Raw genomic sequence first — 20,618 nt, forward strand, 5'->3', positions numbered from 1 at the left:
ACTGGATGGCAGAGAATTGCTTAAAACTTAACTCGGCTAAGACCGAAGTGCTCCTCTTTGGGGCCAGAGAGAATTTCTGGACCCCAAGCTGGTGGCCGGAGAAGCTAGGCGTCCCTCCCTCCCCAGTTACTAAGGTTAAGAACCTTGGGGTTCTAATGGATGATAAACTGACCTCAGGCCTCAAGTTAATGCACTTTCCTCAACCATCCATTTCATACTGAAGACTTTACGGAAGATCTTGCCCTTTCTACCGGATGAGCACAGGAAAACAGTGGTGACTGCACTGGTCCTGTCCCGGCTCGACTATTGTAATGGCTTACTGCTCAATGCTCAACAGGGGCTGCTCAATAAATTACAAGTACTGCAAAATGCAGCAGCCCGGCTGATCACGGGCGCACCCAGATTCTCCTCCGTCTCCCAAGAGCTGGTGAAGCTGCACTGGCTCCCCGTGTGCAAACGGATTGCATTTAAAGCATTGTGTACAGTATTTAAGGCACTCAAAGGGTTGGGCCCCTCATGCATGACCCAGTATTTTCAGTGTACAAACCAGGCAGAACATTAAGATCAGCCGACCAGGAGCTGATCGTGATTCCGAGAATTAAGAAGGGGGGCAGAAGCTTCTCTCTGGGAGCAGCAAGGGCTTGGAATGCGCTACCATTGAATCTAAGACAAGCTTCGGATTTGATGGGCTTTCGGAAAATCCTGAAGACATGGCTCTTCATGCAATAAGCTCGGGCTAGTCACGGGAGCGGTCAATCAGCGCCAGGACACCGGCTGGTAACAGTGCGCTGTATAAATGTTATAAATAAATAAATAAATAAACCACCTCAAACCTAGACGCACCACGACTGGAATGTCGTAGTGGGAAGCCGAAATGCTGAGCAAAACTTATGACAATGACCCCAGCCAACCTTGCCACCGCAAGATCCCAGTCATCTTTGGCACAAATAGGACCCTGAACACTACTCGCAATCCCAGGTCGCCTGCCCAACTAACGACCATCCAACGCAGTCAGCCTGATCCAAGATCATTGCCTACGCTACTAAACTGTCAATCAGCAGTCAAGCATGCCACTGAAATAGCTAAAATTATCTTATGATACAATATTGACAGATGCTTTCTAACTAAAACATGGCGATATGACTACTCATCCCTTTACATCGACATCCTTAATCCACCGGCTTCTCAATAATTTGTAATTTCAAAAAGGGGGTGGTGATGGACAGAGTATCTGAGTTAATCAGAACACTCCTACCCAGTCAACAGATCAGGGCTTGATCATTCACCGTTTTTTAGCTCACTGCACCATCCCAGTTCAGAACCTGGCTATATGCAAATTAGTCTGTCCCTGGCCCAGTGCATCATGGGAACAGGGCAGACCAAACTACCAAGCCAATTCTTCACTGGAAAGGAAACAAGCTTCCGGGGACCGGTTTCTGGCATTACAGCCGTCTTCGGCCCGGCTTGCTTGAATCCTGATGGTGCAATGAGCAAGGGATGGGGCAGTGAGCTAAATAATGGTGATGGATCAAGCCCTGATCTTTGGACTGGGTAAGAGTGGTCTGCTTAATTCAGACACTCTGTTCATCACCACCCCCTTTTCTGTATCGTTTTTGGCCACTATAGGTGTGGCAGGGTATACTCAGACATGAGTCCCTTTCTCACTGCTCCATCAGGATTCAAGCAAGCCGGGCCGAAGAGGCTGAAATGCCAGAAACCGGTCCCCGGTAGCTTGTCTCCTTTCTGGTGAAGAATTGGCTTGGTAGTTTGGTCTGCCCTGTTCCCATGATGCACTGGGCCAGGGACAGACTAATTTGCATATAGCCAGGTTCTGAGCTGGGATGGGGCAGTGAGATAAATAACAGTGATGGATCAAGCCCTGATCTTTGGACTGGGTAAGAGTGGTCTGCTTAATTCAGACACTCTGTTCATCACCACCCCCTTTTCTGTATCGTTTTTGGCCACTATAGGTGTGGCAGGGTATACTCAGACATGAGTCCCTTTCTCACTGCTCCATCAGGATTCAAGCAAGCCGGGCCGAAGAGGCTGAAATGCCAGAAACCGGTCCCCGGTAGCTTGTCTCCTTTCTGGTGAAGAATTGGCTTGGTAGTTTGGTCTGCCCTGTTCCCATGATGCACTGGGCCAGGGACAGACTAATTTGCATATAGCCAGGTTCTGAGCTGGGATGGGGCAGTGAGATAAATAACGGTGATGGATCAAGCCCTGATCTTTGGACTGGGTAAGAGTGGTCTGCTTAATTCAGACACTCTGTTCATCACCACCCCCTTTTCTGTATCGTTTTTGGCCACTATAGGTGTGGCAGGGTATACTCAGACATGAGTCCCTTTCTCACTGCTCCATCAGGATTCAAGCAAGCCGGGCCGAAGAGGCTGAAATGCCAGAAACCGGTCCCCGGTAGCTTGTCTCCTTTCTGGTGAAGAATTGGCTTGGTAGTTTGGTCTGCCCTGTTCCCATGATGCACTGGGCCAGGGACAGACTAATTTGCATATAGCCAGGTTCTGAGCTGGGATGGGGCAGTGAGATAAATAACAGTGATGGATCAAGCCCTGATCTTTGGACTGGGTAAGAGTGGTCTGCTTAATTCAGACACTCTGTTCATCACCACCCCCTTTTCTGTATCGTTTTTGGCCACTATAGGTGTGGCAGGGTATACTCAGACATGAGTCCCTTTCTCACTGCTCCATCAGGATTCAAGCAAGCCGGGCCGAAGAGGCTGAAATGCCAGAAACCGGTCCCCGGTAGCTTGTCTCCTTTCTGGTGAAGAATTGGCTTGGTAGTTTGGTCTGCCCTGTTCCCATGATGCACTGGGCCAGGGACAGACTAATTTGCATATAGCCAGGTTCTGAGCTGGGATGGGGCAGTGAGATAAATAACGGTGATGGATCAAGCCCTGATTTTTGGACTGGGTAAGAGTGGTCTGCTTAATTCAGACACTCTGTTCATCACCACCCCCTTTTCTGTATCGTTTTTGGCCACTATAGGTGTGGCAGGGTATACTCAGACATGAGTCCCTTTCTCACTGGTCCATCAGGATTCAAGCAAGCCGGGCCGAAGAGGCTGAAATGCCAGAAACCGGTCCCCGGTAGCTTGTCTCCTTTCTGGTGAAGAATTGGCTTGGTAGTTTGGTCTGCCCTGTTCCCATGATGCACTGGGCCAGGGACAGACTAATTTGCATATAGCCAGGTTCTGAGCTGGGATGGGGCAGTGAGATAAATAACGGTGATGGATCAAGCCCTGATCTTTGGACTGGGTAAGAGTGGTCTGCTTAATTCAGACACTCTGTTCATCACCACCCCCTTTTCTGTATCGTTTTTGGCCACTATAGGTGTGGCAGGGTATACTCAGACATGAGTCCCTTTCTCACTGCTCCATCAGGATTCAAGCAAGCCGGGCCGAAGAGGCTGAAATGCCAGAAACCGGTCCCCGGTAGCTTGTCTCCTTTCTGGTGAAGAATTGGCTTGGTAGTTTGGTCTGCCCTGTTCCCATGATGCAATGGGCCAGGGACAGACTAATTTGCATATAGCCAGGTTCTGAGCTGGGATGGGGCAGTGAGATAAATAACGGTGATGGATCAAGCCCTGATCTTTGGACTGGGTAAGAGTGGTCTGCTTAATTCAGACACTCTGTTCATCACCACCCCCTTTTCTGTCTCAATAATTTGTGGCGACTGCAAGGATCGTAGGGGTGGTGAAGTAGCCATCATACACAAAAACGATCTTTGCATAACTCTCCTCTGCGCTACTAAATACCCTATCTCTGAATACTTAGGCGTTCAGCTCTCCCCTAAAGGCCCCACGCTATCAAACTTCATGTCATCTATCACCCTTCCGGTGATAACCCACAATTCCTCGAAGACTTAACATACCTTATATTGCAAAATACCCTAAAAGGCAGCATAGACATCATACTAGGAGACCTAAACCTGCACCTGAATGCAGCATAGACATCAAACTAGGAGACCGAAACCTGCACCTGAATATTGCTGAAGATCCTACAGTACAAGTCCTATCCACCATCCTGGAAGCGAACGACCTTACCCAACCTTACCTGCAATAAACAAACTCACAGTAAGGGCTTGACCCTTGATGCAATCATCTCTAAACATAACACCCTATCCCTCCACTCTATACTACCATCTGACTGGACTGATCACCATCAAATTATTTTTTATCTCCGTACCATCCAACCAAAGGCCTACCCCCAATCTTGCCGCACCAAGCACAAGGTGAGTAACATACATCAAATTCCCCAGGCAGAGTTAGAAGCATTAGTCAGATCCCAAATGAAATCCCTACCTGACCTCTCCTACCCGGATGACCTTACTGACCACTACAACACAAATATGGCAGAACTCGTTGAAGCAGTCGCCCCTCAAACTCAAGAAGCATCTCCGCCAGATCCTGGTTCAATAAAGCCTTTAACAACGAGAGGCAGCAACTTCGACTGGCTGAAAGAAATTAGAGACAGCAGCCCTTGTTAACTAATCTCTTAATCCTCCAGGGCTGAACACCTAAAATACTGAAAACACATCTTCAGAGAAAAAGCCTCCTTTTTCTGAGCCCAACTTGACTTGAACAGACCCAAAGATCTCTTTAACATCAAACAGCAAACATATTCTTTCCCCCAGCACTCAATAATGACTTTAAGCACTGCAATTAATTCACAATGTTTTACTGTGAAAAAACATCTAACATCGAATTCTCTCTTGAGCCATCCACCTCCCCACCCTGCGCCAAGGATGCCCCCCCCTTGTGAAAAGGGTCCACCAAAAGCCCTACCTTCAAATGATGGCTATCTCAGCAACACAGGTCACCAACCACAACCCCTTACAATTGAAAAATGATGTAACCTTGACTAAATTCAACCACAACCCTGAAGAAGTCGTCCTCAAATTACTCGCTAGCATGAAGCTGGCATTGCACATGTCCGACCCACTCCCGGTGTTGCTTGATAAAAATCTCAGTCACATAATTTCTCCTATATGTACCAAAATCATTAACTCCACCCTGGCAAGCGGCTCAATGCTGGCCCCGGTCAGAAAACCAGATGCCAACCAGAACGACCTTAACTACAGACCTAAAACCAACCTCCCTCTACTTGCCTAAACCATTGAAAAATGTGTGCTTGCACAACTTAGCAACCACAAGAAATATTCAACCTGCACAGCACCTTCCAAACTGGGTTCAAGAAAGGGCTCTGTAGAGAGACATCACAGACGGTCTACACAGATCTCTGGAAGATGGCCAGGCCTGCCTCATAGTACTCCTGGACCTCTTGGCTGCCTTTGATACTGTAACCACAACATCCTCCTAAACACCCTCTCTCAGTGTTGAGGGCACCAATGGAACGGTACTTCAATTGTTTGCGTCTTTCCTGAAACAACGCTCACAGTTAATCGAACTAAAAACATGACCTCAAAAGCTACACCAGTCTCACAAGGAGTCCCTCTCCACAGTTCAATCCTGGCTGACCAGCAACCATCTAAAGCTCAACCCAAACTAAACTTAACTCCTTTTCATCTAACCCAAAGAAAAATCATTTCACACAGATATCTGGCTCGACAACCTCCTTGCATTAAACTGCAAACTATTAATCTCCAACTCTGTTAAATCCCTAGGGATTACACTTGACAGACACCTGAGCATGAAAAAGCATATTAATGCCTCTGCTAAAAGTGCCTTCTACACGCTAAAAGACCTTAAAAACTGAAACTCTTCATCCCCATTGAAGACCCAAGACAGTGGAGCAATCCCTAGTTCTCCCTAAGCTAGACTATGGTAATGCAATGATTACAGAAATCCCAAAAACACACCTAACCCCTTTGAAAGCTTCACTCCAAGCAGCAGCTAGACTTCTATCAGGAGAGAGTCACTTCAACCACATAACTCTCACTCTCAAGAAACTCAACTGGTTACCAATTGAGGTTGCAGCTATATTCAAAACTGGCTGCATAACTCACAATGCACTCTACTCAGAAAAACCAGCCTGTCTAGCAAATACATTTTCAAAAGCTTGTCAAGAGACCGCTCCGAAGCTCTAACAGTTTACTTTTGATTCCGTCAAAATTTAAGAAAGAGAAATCCCGCACCTTCTCCGGGAACGCTCCCAGAATCCGGAACTCGCTGTCTCAGGAGTTATGTGACAATCAAGAAGAAACTGAAACTTCTTCTCTTCAAAAAATATCTACACACTCCCCCTTAAACCATCTGACTGGTCTGTTACGCTTCCACCCCGTACCCTCTAAATGAATCTGAGCATCACTACCTCGAAGAAAACTGTGCCTCTACTCTCCCCACCTTCAAAACACCATGCCTTAGCTACCTCAGAATCTACATTGTCCATCTATACTACTGTCCGCAGTAAATTTACTTAATTTATAGTTATGTATTTTTTATTTACTCCACATGTATCTTGTACATTTGCTGCAGTGCTATTGCTGTAAAGTGCTATATATATATTTTGTATCTACCGCAAAACTGTATTGTCATCATAATATGCTCTGTATACTTTGTTTACATACTGTCACTATGTATCTAAATGTACTTCAAATGTAACTCATATAATTGCTGATATGCCAACTCTGTGAATCGCTCCGATACCTTTGGGTCAAGTTCACGCTATACAAAACTCAGTAAATAAATAAATAAATAAATAGACAAGGATGCCGGTTTACTCTGAAACCCATGATACTTCTGTATTTGGGGTGAATCGATACAGGATAGTAAAATAGTGTACACTGATGGACATCTGAGTGCCACCCTAAGCCAGTAGAGGCATAATGTCAGCTAAAAATACCCTTAAGGTGATTCCGGTACTCGTATTCTGTAGACTCTTACCGATTAGAAATTATGGGTGAACCCTGCTACTAAACAGCAAGGCTGGGAACTGCTTACAAAATTGTCAATTCAGAGCTTCGTGATCCGGTAAATATCATGCATGAGCCATATGCAGCATACTTTTCAGGGTGTATGAATGACTTTATTAAGATGCTTTTGTCAGTAAAGAAAGTGGCAGAGGGTGTTTTTTCGATGATCGTTCTGGAGGTTTCTACAGGTGTGCGCGGATACTGGGAAAGAAAGAGTCTATGGTATAAGAGTAAACATCTGTATAAAGGTAACTTCATCCTACAAGATCACTTGGTCCCCACATGTGACTAGGTTCCTCATTAACTGAGGATTAGAAAGGGAGGTGATGGCAGCATATCTTCCCTGAGGTAGCGTCAATGGTCTAGTGTTGTCAGAACACATTTGTTGTAGTTCATGTAGCCACCCCACAAATATCTCTGCTAGGTACAAGTCTGCAAGATGCTGCCAATACTGTCTTAACGATGAGAGTGGCCAGTTACAGAGGGTGGGCTCCATGCAGAATGTAACCATGGATGCGGCTCCTCTGCCTGACCTTCTCAACATATCTACTATCTTTGCTGCTTGCAGCCTTGTCATTAGCTTCCCTTTCGACAAAGATGCAAGGTTATTTACTGATCAGAAAACAAAGGAGTCTTCTTAGTCAACCTTTGCTAAACATCCAGGACACCTTATCTAAAGAGGTTAAACCTCGCTTCCGCTGAGATGCAGACTCCGCAGACAATCTTACCTTCTGGAGATGGTGCAGGGATGGCATTCATAATTCGTTCAATCTGGTTAATTGTTGATGTTCCAGGAAAAAGGGGTTTTCCTAGAAGCATCTCTGCCAGGATACAGCCAACACTCCACATGTCCACCCCCTTAGTATACCTGTAGAGAAAGAGAGATGTCAGCATTGAAGGGAAGAGGTCAAGGAAGAAGGAAAAATAAGTAACAGAGGAAGGCAGATGCAAGCACAAGAGAGGAAAAATAAGAGGATTTGTAGGAACAAAACAAAAAAAGAAGAAGCATCTCAGTCATGAAACACTGGTAACATAATATCTATTCTTATAGAATATGTGAAGAGAGCACGATGGAATAATGAAGCAAAGCGGTAACTTAGGACAATAAATGAAAAGCAGAAATGAAAGACATGGAAGAGAGGTGGATGTGCATTTGGCCATCAAAAATGAAGGTGTTAATGTTTTCTTCATGAACAAATATGCCATCAATGACATGAGTGTCGATGGATGCTCTATGGTTTGGAGACTAAGTTGTACTACTTTAGGATAACAGGACAGATAAATTGGAGGGTCTAAACGAGAGAAGTACGCAAAATGTATACAAAAAGGGGAAACTGAAGGCAACCTAAAAATGTGAGTATCTGGCTCAGGTCATCCCCACAATGGTCAAGAGAGGATGCCCATCAGTCACCACACGGAACCGCCCTTCATCATTTGGGCTTCTCACAAGACCACCATCAAGATAGCCCTATAACTTTCACGGACGGCGGTCCAGGTGGTAGAAGGGACTCCACCACCGACCAGTCGGGTCACAGAGTGGTCTCGCTACTCAAATTGTGAGGAACATATATTGAAAACAGGGGGTGACTGATTTTGCAGTGCTCAAAAAGTGTAAAGAAAGAATTTAAAGTGAATCTAAAATAGGATAAGGGGGTACTAATAACTTTATTCTGGTGTTACCCACTATTCCAAAGTTAAAAAGTAGTCAGTAACAGCCACTATATTATGAGCTGCCTGGGTGTTTTATATGGTCGACATGTTTCAGCAATTAGGGACTAATTTGTCATTGCTTTCTTCAGGACCGTGTCTACTGATAGCTACTGCACAAAAAAACAGTGATGATGAAAACAAATAAATGTGCTCAAAATCAAACAACAGATACAGAGATCACCTGATTAAACTAGGTGTCCATATCGTTCTTCTTCCCTCCTTTCAAGTGTTACTGAAAAAAAGGGGCGAAAAACAGAAACATGTAAAGGTTGAACCTGCAGTGTCCTTCAAAATGATAACGCGTACAATATTATGACCATAATTATGATTAAATAATCAATACCAACAAAGTATATCATTGGCGATGATCACTATAGGCGTGTATACTTACACTGGTTTTTAATATAATAAATACCAATGTGACAGAAATTAAACCATCTTACCGAACTTGTAAGAGGTAAGGACCTGGCCACGGCTCAGGAAAAGGGGGAGCACCGCTCTAAGAATAGAAAGAGAAGAGTGCACAGAACCGTTGTTAACTCTGCTCAAACTGTCGAACACTTGTGTATTCCAAGTCAGCACACATACACCCATAGTGACACCCATTCCTAACTTGTGTTTGAATTTTTTATCTTATTGGCTGGCTGTTGCCGGTGAAAAGCATATGTAGACTTCTCAAGTGAAAATAACAGGAAAGGAGAGACTAGAAAAGCCGGTATCGTTTTAAAACTAGAAATAAGGTCTCAACCTTATCAAAAGTAAAGGACCTTCTACTCCGCGTTCATTCGCACAAACAGACATACACGGGAGTGCCCTTCCCCTTACCTATCCGTCGGTACTCCTGGGTTCGGCGTCCGAGCCGATCGGGGAGGTGGTGGATACTGTTTGGGCTCAGAATTATATCCCAGCTCGTGATTGGTCTAAACCTGGTCACGGGGTATCTGGCTGGGTATCTAGAAGAACACAATATTTGATTGGTCCGTGGGGGTTTGTCAATAGCCTATCACGATGTCGAGTTGCTCTAGATGTAAACATCAACTCGCCAGCAGTTTTTTGTATAGAATGCAAACTTTATTGCGAGTTGTGTACAGAGCTAATCAATCCAGTAGGACAGGGAAAATGCATGTTATTCTTCCAGAGGACGACATGCATTACTAAGGAAAAGGCACTCAATAACCTCGTTCGTTTGGTGAATGACGTGAGGATCTAGATATAATAGCCTTATGTACAATGTACTTGTCATGTCTTACAATGGGCCAATCAAATTCTGTGTTCTTCTAGATACCCAGCCAGATACCACGTGACCAGGTTTAGACCAATCACGAGCTGGAATATAATTCTGAGCCCAAACACTATCCGCCACCTCCCCGATCGGCTCGGGCGCCGAACCCAGGAGTACCGACGGATAGGTAAGGGGAAGGGCACTCCCGTGTATGTCTGTTTGTGCGAATGAACGGGGAGTAGAAGGTCCTTTACTTTTGATAAGGTTGAGACCTTATTTCTAGTTTTAAAACGAGACCGGCTTTTCTAGTCTCTCCTTTCCTGTTATTTTCACTTGAGAAGTCTACATATGCTTTTCACCGGCAACAGCCAGCCAATAAGATAAAAAATGCAAACACAAGTTAGGAATGGGTGTCACTATGGTTGTATGTGTGCTGACTTGGAATACACAAGTGTTCGACAGTTTGAGCAGAGTTAACAACGGTTCTGTGCACTCTTCTCTTTCTATTCTTAGAGCGGTGCTCCCCCTTTTCCTGAGCCGTGGCCAGGTCCTTACCTCTTACAAGTTCGGTAAGATGGTTTAATTTCTGTCACATTGGTATTTATTATATTAAAAACCAGTGTAAGAATACACGCCTATAGTGATCATCGCTAATGATATACTTTGTTGGTATTGATTATTTAATCATAATTATGGTCATAATATTGTACGCGTTATCATTTTAAAGGACACTGCAGGTTCAACCTTTACATGTTTCTGTTTTTTGCCCCTTTTTTTCAGTAACACTTGAAAGGAGGGAAGAAGAACGATATGGACACCTAGTTTAATCAGGTGATCTCTGTATCTGTTGTTTGATTTTGAGCACATTTATTTGTTTTCATCATCACTGTTTTTTTGTGCAGTAGCTATCAGTAGACACGGTCCTGAAGAAAGCAATGACAAATTAGTCCCTAATTGCTGAAACATGTCGACCATATAAAACACCCAGGCAGCTCATAATATAGTGGCTGTTACTGACTACTTTTTAACTTTGGAATAGTGGGTAACACCAGAATAAAGTTATTAGTACCCCCTTATCCTATTTTAGATTCACTTTAAATTCTTTCTTTACACTTTTTGAGCACTGCAAAATCAGTCACCCCCTGTTTTCAATATATGTTCCTCACAATTTGAGTAGCGAGACCACTCTGTGACCCGACTGGTCGGCGGTGGAGTCCCTTCTACCACCTGGACCGCCGTCCGTGAAAGTTATAGGGCTATCTTGATGGTGGTCTTGTGAGAAGCCCAAATGATGAAGGGCGCTTCCGTGTGGTGACTGATGGGCATCCTCTCTTGACCATTGTGGGGATGACCTGAGCCAGATACTCACATTTTTAGGTTGCCTTCAGTTTCCCCTTTTTGTATACATTTTGCGTACTTCTATCGTTTAGACCCTCCAGTATAATTTGTTGTTATTAGTCTGTAGGTACCATATTGGAGCTAGGTCTGTAAATCTCCCGTAGGTCCTAACCACTTGTTTGTATTTATTTTTTTAACAGGACAGATAGACTATCAAGAAAACAGAAGAATCCTCCAAATTGGACGCATCAATAGTCACGAGGGGGCGAGAATAGCGTTATGTAACATGTCTATCTAACTGGTACTACAATTGCTTACAGATTAAAGGATCCAATCATTGATGTAACATAGCAGATCTGTTGAGTTTTCATGAGATGTAAGATACTATGAAAAGACCCATAAAGTTTGTTTAAAAAAAATCACTGACATGAGTGTCAGACAAATGACTATATAGATGTAGGATTAAACTGATAAGAACAGATACTACACATGATCTTAGCCAAAAGGCCAAGAAGCGATATCTAGATGTAGGATTGTAGGCAAGAATTTAGAGGACAAGCCAGCCTTCACCAATGTTGCACTCGATGAGACTGATGGCTTTGTGGATTCTTATCAACAAGGCGGAAATTGAGGGAGACCGGTTTTTAAGGCTTTGAGGGAGCCACAGTGAATGCAGAGGGCAGAATATGAAATGGAGCTATGAGGTATATGCAAAATGGACGTGTCTAAATTTTCATTAAGTCCCCTGTAGGTGAAGGCTCTTCTTTTTCTGCCCTTCAGGTTTTGAAAATAGGTCTTGTAAATTTCACATTCTTGAAAACTTAACGTTGGTGTGATTGGGCGCAGAAAGATTTAGTGCATTTGATGGTCATCTGCAAAAAAGGTCTCATCACCAAAGGCTGTACAGAGCTTAAAGGGGGGAGTCTCTGTCTTGCTGGAAAGTTTACACATGCTGCAGGTATTTTCCTCAGTTTTGAGTAGATCATGAAGTGAATTTTCTTCAGAAAGAGCAACGATCTAGGGACTCTCCTTTCACTCGACACAGGAAGAGGGGCTCAGAACCTTCATCCAATTCAATTTCTGCAAAATTATACAATAATGCAAAAAAGCTGTGCAGATTGTAATGTTTAAAGCTTTGTCACTGTCATTCCTACCAAGGATTTCCAGCACTTCAACAGGGAGTATTTCAAGCATGTAAACCTGGCAGAGATTGAATGCTGGGCAACTAGATTTCAGGTGAGAATTCAGTCCTTATGTCTGATGAAGGTCACGGCCAGGCATGACGTGTTTGCAAACGAAAAGGTCAAACTAATGTAAACAAAGTTCCTCCACTTTGTTCAATAGGTATATCACATCATTCCTTAACTCACCACTCATCTGGACTTGCTTGCTTATAGTGTGAATTTCAGCACTTTGTAGCAAAACACAGACCAATCTGTAGCACATCACAGAAGAAGTGCCATACGCTGTGCTGCACACTACAGTGAAAATATGTTCAGCATAGCATGCAAGCTGTGTAGCGCCTGACAGAATGTGTGGGAAGCTCAGTATAGTTCTCACGTTTATATTTAAAATTTAAGAAATATACTCCATCTTTATACTATAAATTGGTCAAAATCAGTTTTATACATGCTCCACAGGCCGGCGCCGACACTCTCAGCAAACTGTGAAATTACGACCGCTGAGGATGGGTTCCGATAGCTAGGTATATATATGTAACCGCCGACCCAATGCTTTTCACGAACTGAATCTTTTGGGCCCCCTGACTCAACTTCAAAATGATGTTCGTCATTGGCGGACGCTTCTGGTTTCATTGCTGGGAGGTGCAGCACTATATAAAATGATGCCCTTCCCACCACTCCTATATGCGCTGCAAAACACTCCATATAGAGTCGCTGACTCCTATTTCAAATCAATCGAGGAGGAGGTGAGGAACTTGCTGTGGGATGGGAAGCCGCCACGTATTGCGAGGCCCAAGCTGGTGCGTGGGTGGTACGACAGTGGAATTGCCCTACCAGATATCCATAGGTACTATTGGGCGACCCACCTCTAAATCATAAACAAATGGGTATATGGTGAGCCGCAGGACCCAGCATGCAGGATGGCCAAATGGCTGATGGGCCGGGTGGGTACAGAGAAGCTCTTTATACTAAGCTGAGCAGACAGCAGCTCACCGGTGCCACTGCGCTAACAGTTGCTATATGGCACGTGGCTACTATAAAACTCAGATGGGGCAACAAACTGAGGCATATGATGCCCCTATGGCATGCAGAAAAACTAGGCAACCTAAGCAATTGTAGAGGCTTCGACAAATGGGACACCATTGGTTTATCACAGGTCGGAGATTTTATAAAAAAGGGCGAAATACTGACATTCACCGAATTACAAAAAGAATATAAACTAGCGAGCGGCGAGACCTTCCGATATTTACAGATACGACATGCCTGGCGGGATGCGCTGGCCACTCCGAGGGAAGTGGTCGTTCCGTCACGATTATGCTTGGTCCAACTAAAAGTGCTTCATCGATCCTACATCACATGCACCACACTAGTTAAGATGGGCGTGTGGTTGCTCAGCGGACTGTCGGTGGCAGTGTGGCAGGACGGGCATGTTTTATCACACACTTTGGGTGTGTCCCCTGATCCAGACGTATTGGGAGACGGTTAATGGGGTGGTTGAAGAAGTATGCGGGACTGCCATAGTACTATCTCCCGAAACATGCCTACTGAATATATAGGACGCCACGGATCTTACCCGCATGGAGCAACTCTGGGCTGGCACTGCCTTAATGCTGGCCAAGCGTAACATTGCCCACAGATGGGGGGGTCTCTGAACCACCAACGATAATCGAATGGGAACGAGACATTGACTGGTGCATGCTGGTTTACATAATCAGGGAATGCCCCAAAAAGTGGGACAAGATATGGGGGAATGGAATGTACATCGAGGCAATATCTGCACTTCCCCATCGGTGCAAGAACAAGGAATGGAAACGTAGAGTCAGATGATGTCCCTTTGACGAGAGATGGGGAGCGGGGATACATAAAGAGGTTGTGTGATGTAATGTAATCAATTGTTCATGATCTGTTGTGCTGTATGGTCGTGTTGTTTATGTCATTCTAATGCCATTAAAAATGTTTTAAAAAAAGAAATATACTCCACCTAGAAATGGGAATAATTTTTGAACGCGCTAACACTAAATACAGGGAATGAAATACTCCCATGAACACTGCATTTGGAGTCCTGATAAAAGTAATTTTCAAAATGGGGAGAAGTACTGCCATATTTATAGTACTAAATACTCTGAGTAGCCTTTTCACCATACATAAACCTTCCCCATAGTCTGATCGCCTACACAAACCGTCCCAGTAGCCTGTTCCTTTACAGGCTCATGTTTGTTTACTCATGAGAAAAAACAATCCCAGCAGCTTGAGCCCTTAGACTGAACCCTCACAAGAGCCGATCCTTAAGCTAAATCCTTCCAGCAGCCAAACCACTAGCACTAAAGCTTACCAGGTGTCTGATCACTCACACTATAACCTCCCAGCAGATAATTCCCGTACACTAAACTAACATAGCAACCTGTTCACTCACAAGAAAAAAACTCCCAGGAGCCATGATCCCGCAGACTAAACCCGCCCAGCAGCCGAACCACTAGCACTAAACCTTTCCAGGAGTCTATTCACTCAGAGTGAACTGTAAAAGGAGACTGATACCTCATACTAAACCCTACAAGGAGCAGGACAGCTTGATCGTATCGTTACATTCCTACATTTAGCCTTCATTCCCAAAGATGGCCTTTCAGAAAGCTCTTTCCTAACAATTTAATACCACAAAACTATTCGTGTAAAAGCCTTTCAAAAACATAATTAATCCTCGCTCCCCTCAAGACGTATATATATTTCATTGCTCAATGTTAATCCCAGTCCTTCATTAACCCAAACCCTATACTAGTTACTACGTTTTCTAGCAATCTAACCAACAGCTCTCACCTTACCTGTGAGAAGCTAGAAGAATTTCAGGGGCTCGGTACCAACGCGTTGCAACATATTCCGTAAGGGCAGGATTGCCTTGATCTTCTTGAATTTGATAGAGAGAACGAGCAAGCCCAAAATCGCACAGCTTTACAAAGCAATCCGTGTCCAAAAGAATGTTAGAAGGCTGGAAGAGATGCAGAACACATAATAAAAAAGAGACATACACTGGCGACTTTTAGAACCATGCAGACTGGTTGCAAGATGGGGATTGGAGACAGAAGACATCACTCACAGTCAATCATTGGTTGGCATAGATTAAACAACCATTATATCCAGCCTGAAACTAATATTAGAACCACAATTACCTACGCTGTTAATGACGACCTTGTGCGTGATTCAGAAACTGCACTTTTGAGTAAGTTTACTTTTTTTGGCATTACAAATTGCACTTTTGTAGTAACTTATATTTTGTAGTAGCTCCAGCAGTACACATGGCAAACCACTGGTACTGCAACATTCGCCCATAGAAAATAATGGCGGTAGAGATGGGCTGAAAATTATTACCCAAACACCATAAAAAACACTTTCTGCTTTATTTTTTTCTAGATGTGGGAAGAGTCAATAGTCTGATTGGAGAAGTAGCTCTGAGAATCAATATTGCCTTTGCCATTTCGGGGTTATCAGTATCATGTGACAGGATTCCCTTTTCATCTTGTTTAGCTCCTTTGGAACCATGGGTTTTGGAGGCAAAGCACAGGCAAAGATTCCTGACCATGCTTTTGAAAAGTCATTCCCCTACGAACTTGGTTGTGCATACCAGATTCGTAAACTTTCCGGTACTGACGGGTTGCAAACCGATGCAAGTTTTGATTGGCCTAATGAGGTTGTCTAACTGTTGCTTGTACAGCTCCTGCTCGTGGTTGTTGTGCTGTGAGGACCTGCCCACTGGTTCTTGGTGACCGGCACATGCTTTGCTGTCGGTGTGGTTGGATGGTGACCTAACCACTCCCAAAGGTTTTGAGCGTGCATTGATAATGATCCGGATTTCTTGATAATATAGAACATTACAGTAATATTGCCTGTGCACACAATTATCGAGCAGCCTCAGACCCTTGGGGAAAAAAGACTATCAACCTAATAGTACAGCTTTCCGTTCAAGGAGATGGATATGCAAAAGGTGCTCATTTTCAACTAATTTCCAGATCTTCCAAATGCGCTTGCCTACGAGTCCATAAATGTGTCTGTGGTTATCACAAACTATGGTACTTGTGCTAGGAATGTTAACCCAACCAGAATATTTGTTTCCTCAGTCCACAAGGGCAGAGCAGCTTTCATTTTCACATCATCAGATGAACACTGAGTTTGCAGCCATTAGTTGCCTAGCTCCTGTAGCAAATGCCTCATTCCTAGGAAGCAAAACTGAATCTGATGACGTTTGACGCCCCATTAAACCCCTCCCATCTGCCCTCATCACCTCTGCTGCCGTGCACCAACATAGCCCTCCTCTAAACCACCAACAACTGGGCACTAACATGATCGAATAATGAGGCCAATCACTGCTTTGATGTGTAACGGACCTGCGATCAAAAAATGGGCACCCTGCTGTCTCATTTTATTAACTAGCTGCAGGGAAGGTGCCAAACTAATTTTCGCCCAGGGTGCACTCCAAGCAAGGGCCAGCTCCGATTGGTGTGGTGAGCTTGGTTAGTGGCCACCCCAGTTTGGCCCCTTGGGTGCAATGTGCACAGGGCCTCAACTCCCTTGCATTAGAAGGGGCCCTGGCAGTGCTGTCTGAGGACCTCTGCCATTGGGTATGTGCACTGTACCATCTGTGAACTTCAGTTAGCACAGATCGTTTGGTGTGCATCCACGTGTCGTGGTGCAGGGACATTTTAGACCAAAGCTCTAAGAATAGGCAGCGACATTTGAACTGCTCCTCATAGCATTGATAGCACTGTAATTAATCAGGGCTTTTGGGAAGATTAACAAACAGAGCCATTTTCCTTATTCTTTATCCAAATGCCATTCTCACCCTTTTCCTGCCACCATCTATTGTGTTCTACCTGTTTTTACCCTCACACTTCTACATTTCTCTGTGAGAAACCCTCCTCGATAATGCTGGACCTCTCTCAGAAAGGGGGCGGCACTTCAGTGCATGAATTTGAGTCTCAACCCCTTTAAGACGTCACCAGCCGCCACTGAATAAGGTGCTCCTACAACCTAGCATAGCATGAATGATAACATTACAATTCAAATAAACACACAATTGGTAATGAGCAGTCAAGAAAGCATAGTGAAAACGTTATTTAAACCTCATTGAATGAATGCCTTTCAATGTAACACAACAACCACCATATTACCATGGCTACGTCTACTAGAACACCAGAAGTCTCCAGCTCCCTTCTGAGACAAGAATGTGTTTGGCAACAAAAATGGAATTCTGCTCAAAATAAATGCTGTGCCGGTAAAATTCTCTTGATCTGTTCATACTTTTGAAGGTCATCTACAAGTTCTCACTAATATTCCCCCTTGAACTAATTCTTAATTCTTATAGTTTGAGTACTCTAACAAAGGGTCATGTGGCTCTAGTATTAGTGTATATATAAGTTTTGCTTTGCATCTGGACTCCAAAGCAGATGCCTGGTGACCCCTTGCTCTTTGGGTCTGGGATCAGTGGACGCAGGATGACTCCATCCCTATTAGGGATTGGAACAGGTGAACTGAAATGGACTATCATCTAACACCCTGTTGGTGAGGTCATCATCTCTGAACAAAGAAATGGGACTATTCTGCATTGATGGAGGGACGATTTATCCCTGTTGAAGGTAAGTCCTACAATTTCGATAAGCCGCAGACAACCATTGGTCCATTTTATGCCTGCTTGGCAGGAAGCGGCTTTCACTAGACAGTCTTTGAAGTAGGGAAAAGCGTGGTCACCTTTCCTTCTCAAATATAAAGCCACAGAATCCAGTCCTTGTGCAAAAATACATGGGCAAACTTGAGGCGAAAGGGGTGGACTTTGAACTGGTAATGGTGGCGGGTCACTGTGAATCTTAAATATTTTTAGAATTTTTGGTGTGAGGTTATGGAAATATTAATCTTTGAAATTATGTCATGTAGTGTCTGTAACTCAATAGATGAAGGATGTCTTTAAGTATAACCCTGCGGATTCTCAGTTCCTTTGGGTATTTGTTTAATTTCCAAAGAATTTAAATTTCTCTCCATTCTCCAGATTTTTCTTCATACGGATAAAGAGGTAAGAGAAACCAGTATTTCACAGGACGCGGGGTACTCGCTCTCTAGTTCCCTTGTTTAATACGCATTGAGTCTCCATTTGTGAGAAAGTGGAGCTGGGATCTTTTTTGAGGTGGAATATGTGGAGAATTTTTTATCAAATTCTTAAGTGTGACCGTCGGTCTGAACCCAAAGATCTTGTAGTCAACACAGTCCCAAGTCTGTGATAATTACAGATTAACCCTCCAACTGAGGGTGGGGGCAAATATTTTGTGACTGGCACTCTTGATTCATCACGATCTTCTAGTCTAGTCCTTGGAATGGGCTCTTGGCTTTCTTCGAGAAGTTTGCCTCATACAAGCGGCTGATGGTGGAGTTCTTTATTGCAGTTAAGTATACTCCTCCCAGAGGACTGTTGAGGATTCCGATAGGGTTGGTCTCCCTACGGCTGATATCCTCCTCTAAACGAAAATTCACCTCACCCTCTGGCTCCACGAAAGAGTAGGTTACGTCTTTGATGGAGGACACTAAGGGTTTGATTTGGAGTTTGGTGGACCAGGTTACTTGGTCACAAATGTTACGGATAGCTTGTCCGCCATATTACAATCCATTATGTCTTATGGCACTTGTAATACAGCAGACGAGATATCCGTCACGTTTGTGACGGAGTAACCCGTCCGCCAAACTCTAAATCAGGCCCTAAGTGACCTCACCATATCAGTCTTAATTGGCTGAAGAACATCGTCTCCATGTCTACCAAATAGAGCTTCTCCATCATAGGAGATGTTACAGATCTTAGTCTAGACCTCTGGCCTGAAAGATATCGACTTTAGCCAGCCCTGCATTTGGATAACTGCAGCACCAGCAAGCTTCCAAAACACTGTGGATGCAATGCTTAGAGCAGAAGTAGGAGACATGTGCCCCTTCGTACCGAGCATTGTGCTAAGCCATCAGGTCTTGTATTTGGCGAATATGGGACCCAGCGATCTACTCTGTTGCACCATTCATACTAAGGATGAATGTCCTTCATATATTCCATAGGCCTATAATGCAGAGGACTCTCTATTCCTGCATACAAATCCCCTAATGAAGTGATGCCAAAAATATACATAAGCTAACGTAACAATCCGTTGTGTACCTTAGTTACAAACTAATCACAGATAACTCACAGAAGCACGGCTTGATTCTGCACCAGATACTCCAAGGAATGTGACCAAAAGCATGAGCATTTCAAGCCTATATACAGGAGAAATGCCAGGCTTTTAGGAAGTCTATAAGAAGGAATGCCTGCTCCTTTACACTGCATAAGGGCGCCCTACCGACTTCAGCAGAAAGCAACGCAGAGTTATTGAGCCACCAGATATTGTGGTTATGGCCTAGGAGAACAGTCACACAAGCTTATGGGTTTCACATTTGTTAAAAATTACTTTTTGCTGTGCTGAATGACAGCTTTTTCGGTTTTCATAGTTCAAGACATTGGCTGTGGAACACAATCTGTTACAAACAGGCAAACAACCGCTTCCAGGAAATTGTGAGGCCTTCATCACAGGACATCAATAACATGAACATTTGTTGGGAAGGTGCAGAAGACAAATTCTGGTCTATAAAATATATTTTCCTCAGAGACCATCTGGCTTCAGTGCTTGAAGTCCTGCACTACAAAGCATGTGGCAGCCAGATGAAGCCAACATGTAGGAATGCAAGATATATGGCTACAATGTCTGATATAACTAGACTTTCTGAAAAGGGATGTGAAGTGAAGACCTCACACTATAATTCTGTCTCTACAGTGGTGTGGTGAAGCTGCTACATAGACATGAGCGGGGGAGGAGGCGAGCTGAGCTCATAAGGAAGTTAAAGTGGGGTGGGTGGTTTGGGGGAAAGAATAACACAATACACAATGGTGGACGGGAACAGCAGTAGGTGGGGATACACTCACCTTCTGGTCTCGGTGAATGACGTTCCCCGAGTGGATGAATTTTGTTGCCTTCAGTAGTTGGTACAAAATGTAGCGCATGTGAATGTCTTTTAACAAGTTCCCTTTTTTGATCACTGCATGTAAATCCGTCTCTGAAGAAATAAACATTCATTAAGCCCTCACTGTTCATGCAATCATGCGAAGAACAGCATGTCACATTGCAATGCAAAGCCTGGCTGGAGAAGGCAGCAGCACAGCTGACTCAATCACAACAAACAGCCTGTTGTGATGCTCAAATGGAGCAACAGTGCTACCAAACACCTACAAAGGAGT

The 20,618-nt window shown here is 44.1% G+C and overlaps 1 protein-coding gene and 1 non-coding gene across 3 annotated transcripts in view; both read right to left on the reverse strand.

Moving 5' to 3' along the window:
• The window catches only part of MAPK15 (mitogen-activated protein kinase 15), a 184,849-nt gene that overhangs the window by 137,614 nt on the left and 26,617 nt on the right, over window positions 1-20,618 (reverse strand). For both annotated transcript variants that reach the window (XM_078686411.1, XM_078686413.1), the window contains exons 6-8: window positions 20,307-20,437; window positions 15,154-15,317; window positions 7,615-7,754 (exon numbers count right to left, since the gene is read on the reverse strand). In XM_078686411.1, coding sequence (XP_078542537.1) covers window positions 7,615-7,754; window positions 15,154-15,317; window positions 20,307-20,437 — 435 coding nt within the window. The remainder of the gene's footprint in view (window positions 1-7,614; window positions 7,755-15,153; window positions 15,318-20,306; window positions 20,438-20,618) is intronic.
• On the reverse strand, window positions 11,480-11,675 carry LOC144829836 (U2 spliceosomal RNA). Its single transcript, XR_013610841.1, has one exon. It is a non-coding gene; the product is annotated as a U2 spliceosomal RNA (small nuclear RNA).

This window comes from Lissotriton helveticus, chromosome 4_1, assembly GCF_964261635.1.
Source record: "Lissotriton helveticus chromosome 4_1, aLisHel1.1, whole genome shotgun sequence".
NCBI classification, from domain to species: Eukaryota; Metazoa; Chordata; class Amphibia; order Caudata; family Salamandridae; genus Lissotriton; species Lissotriton helveticus.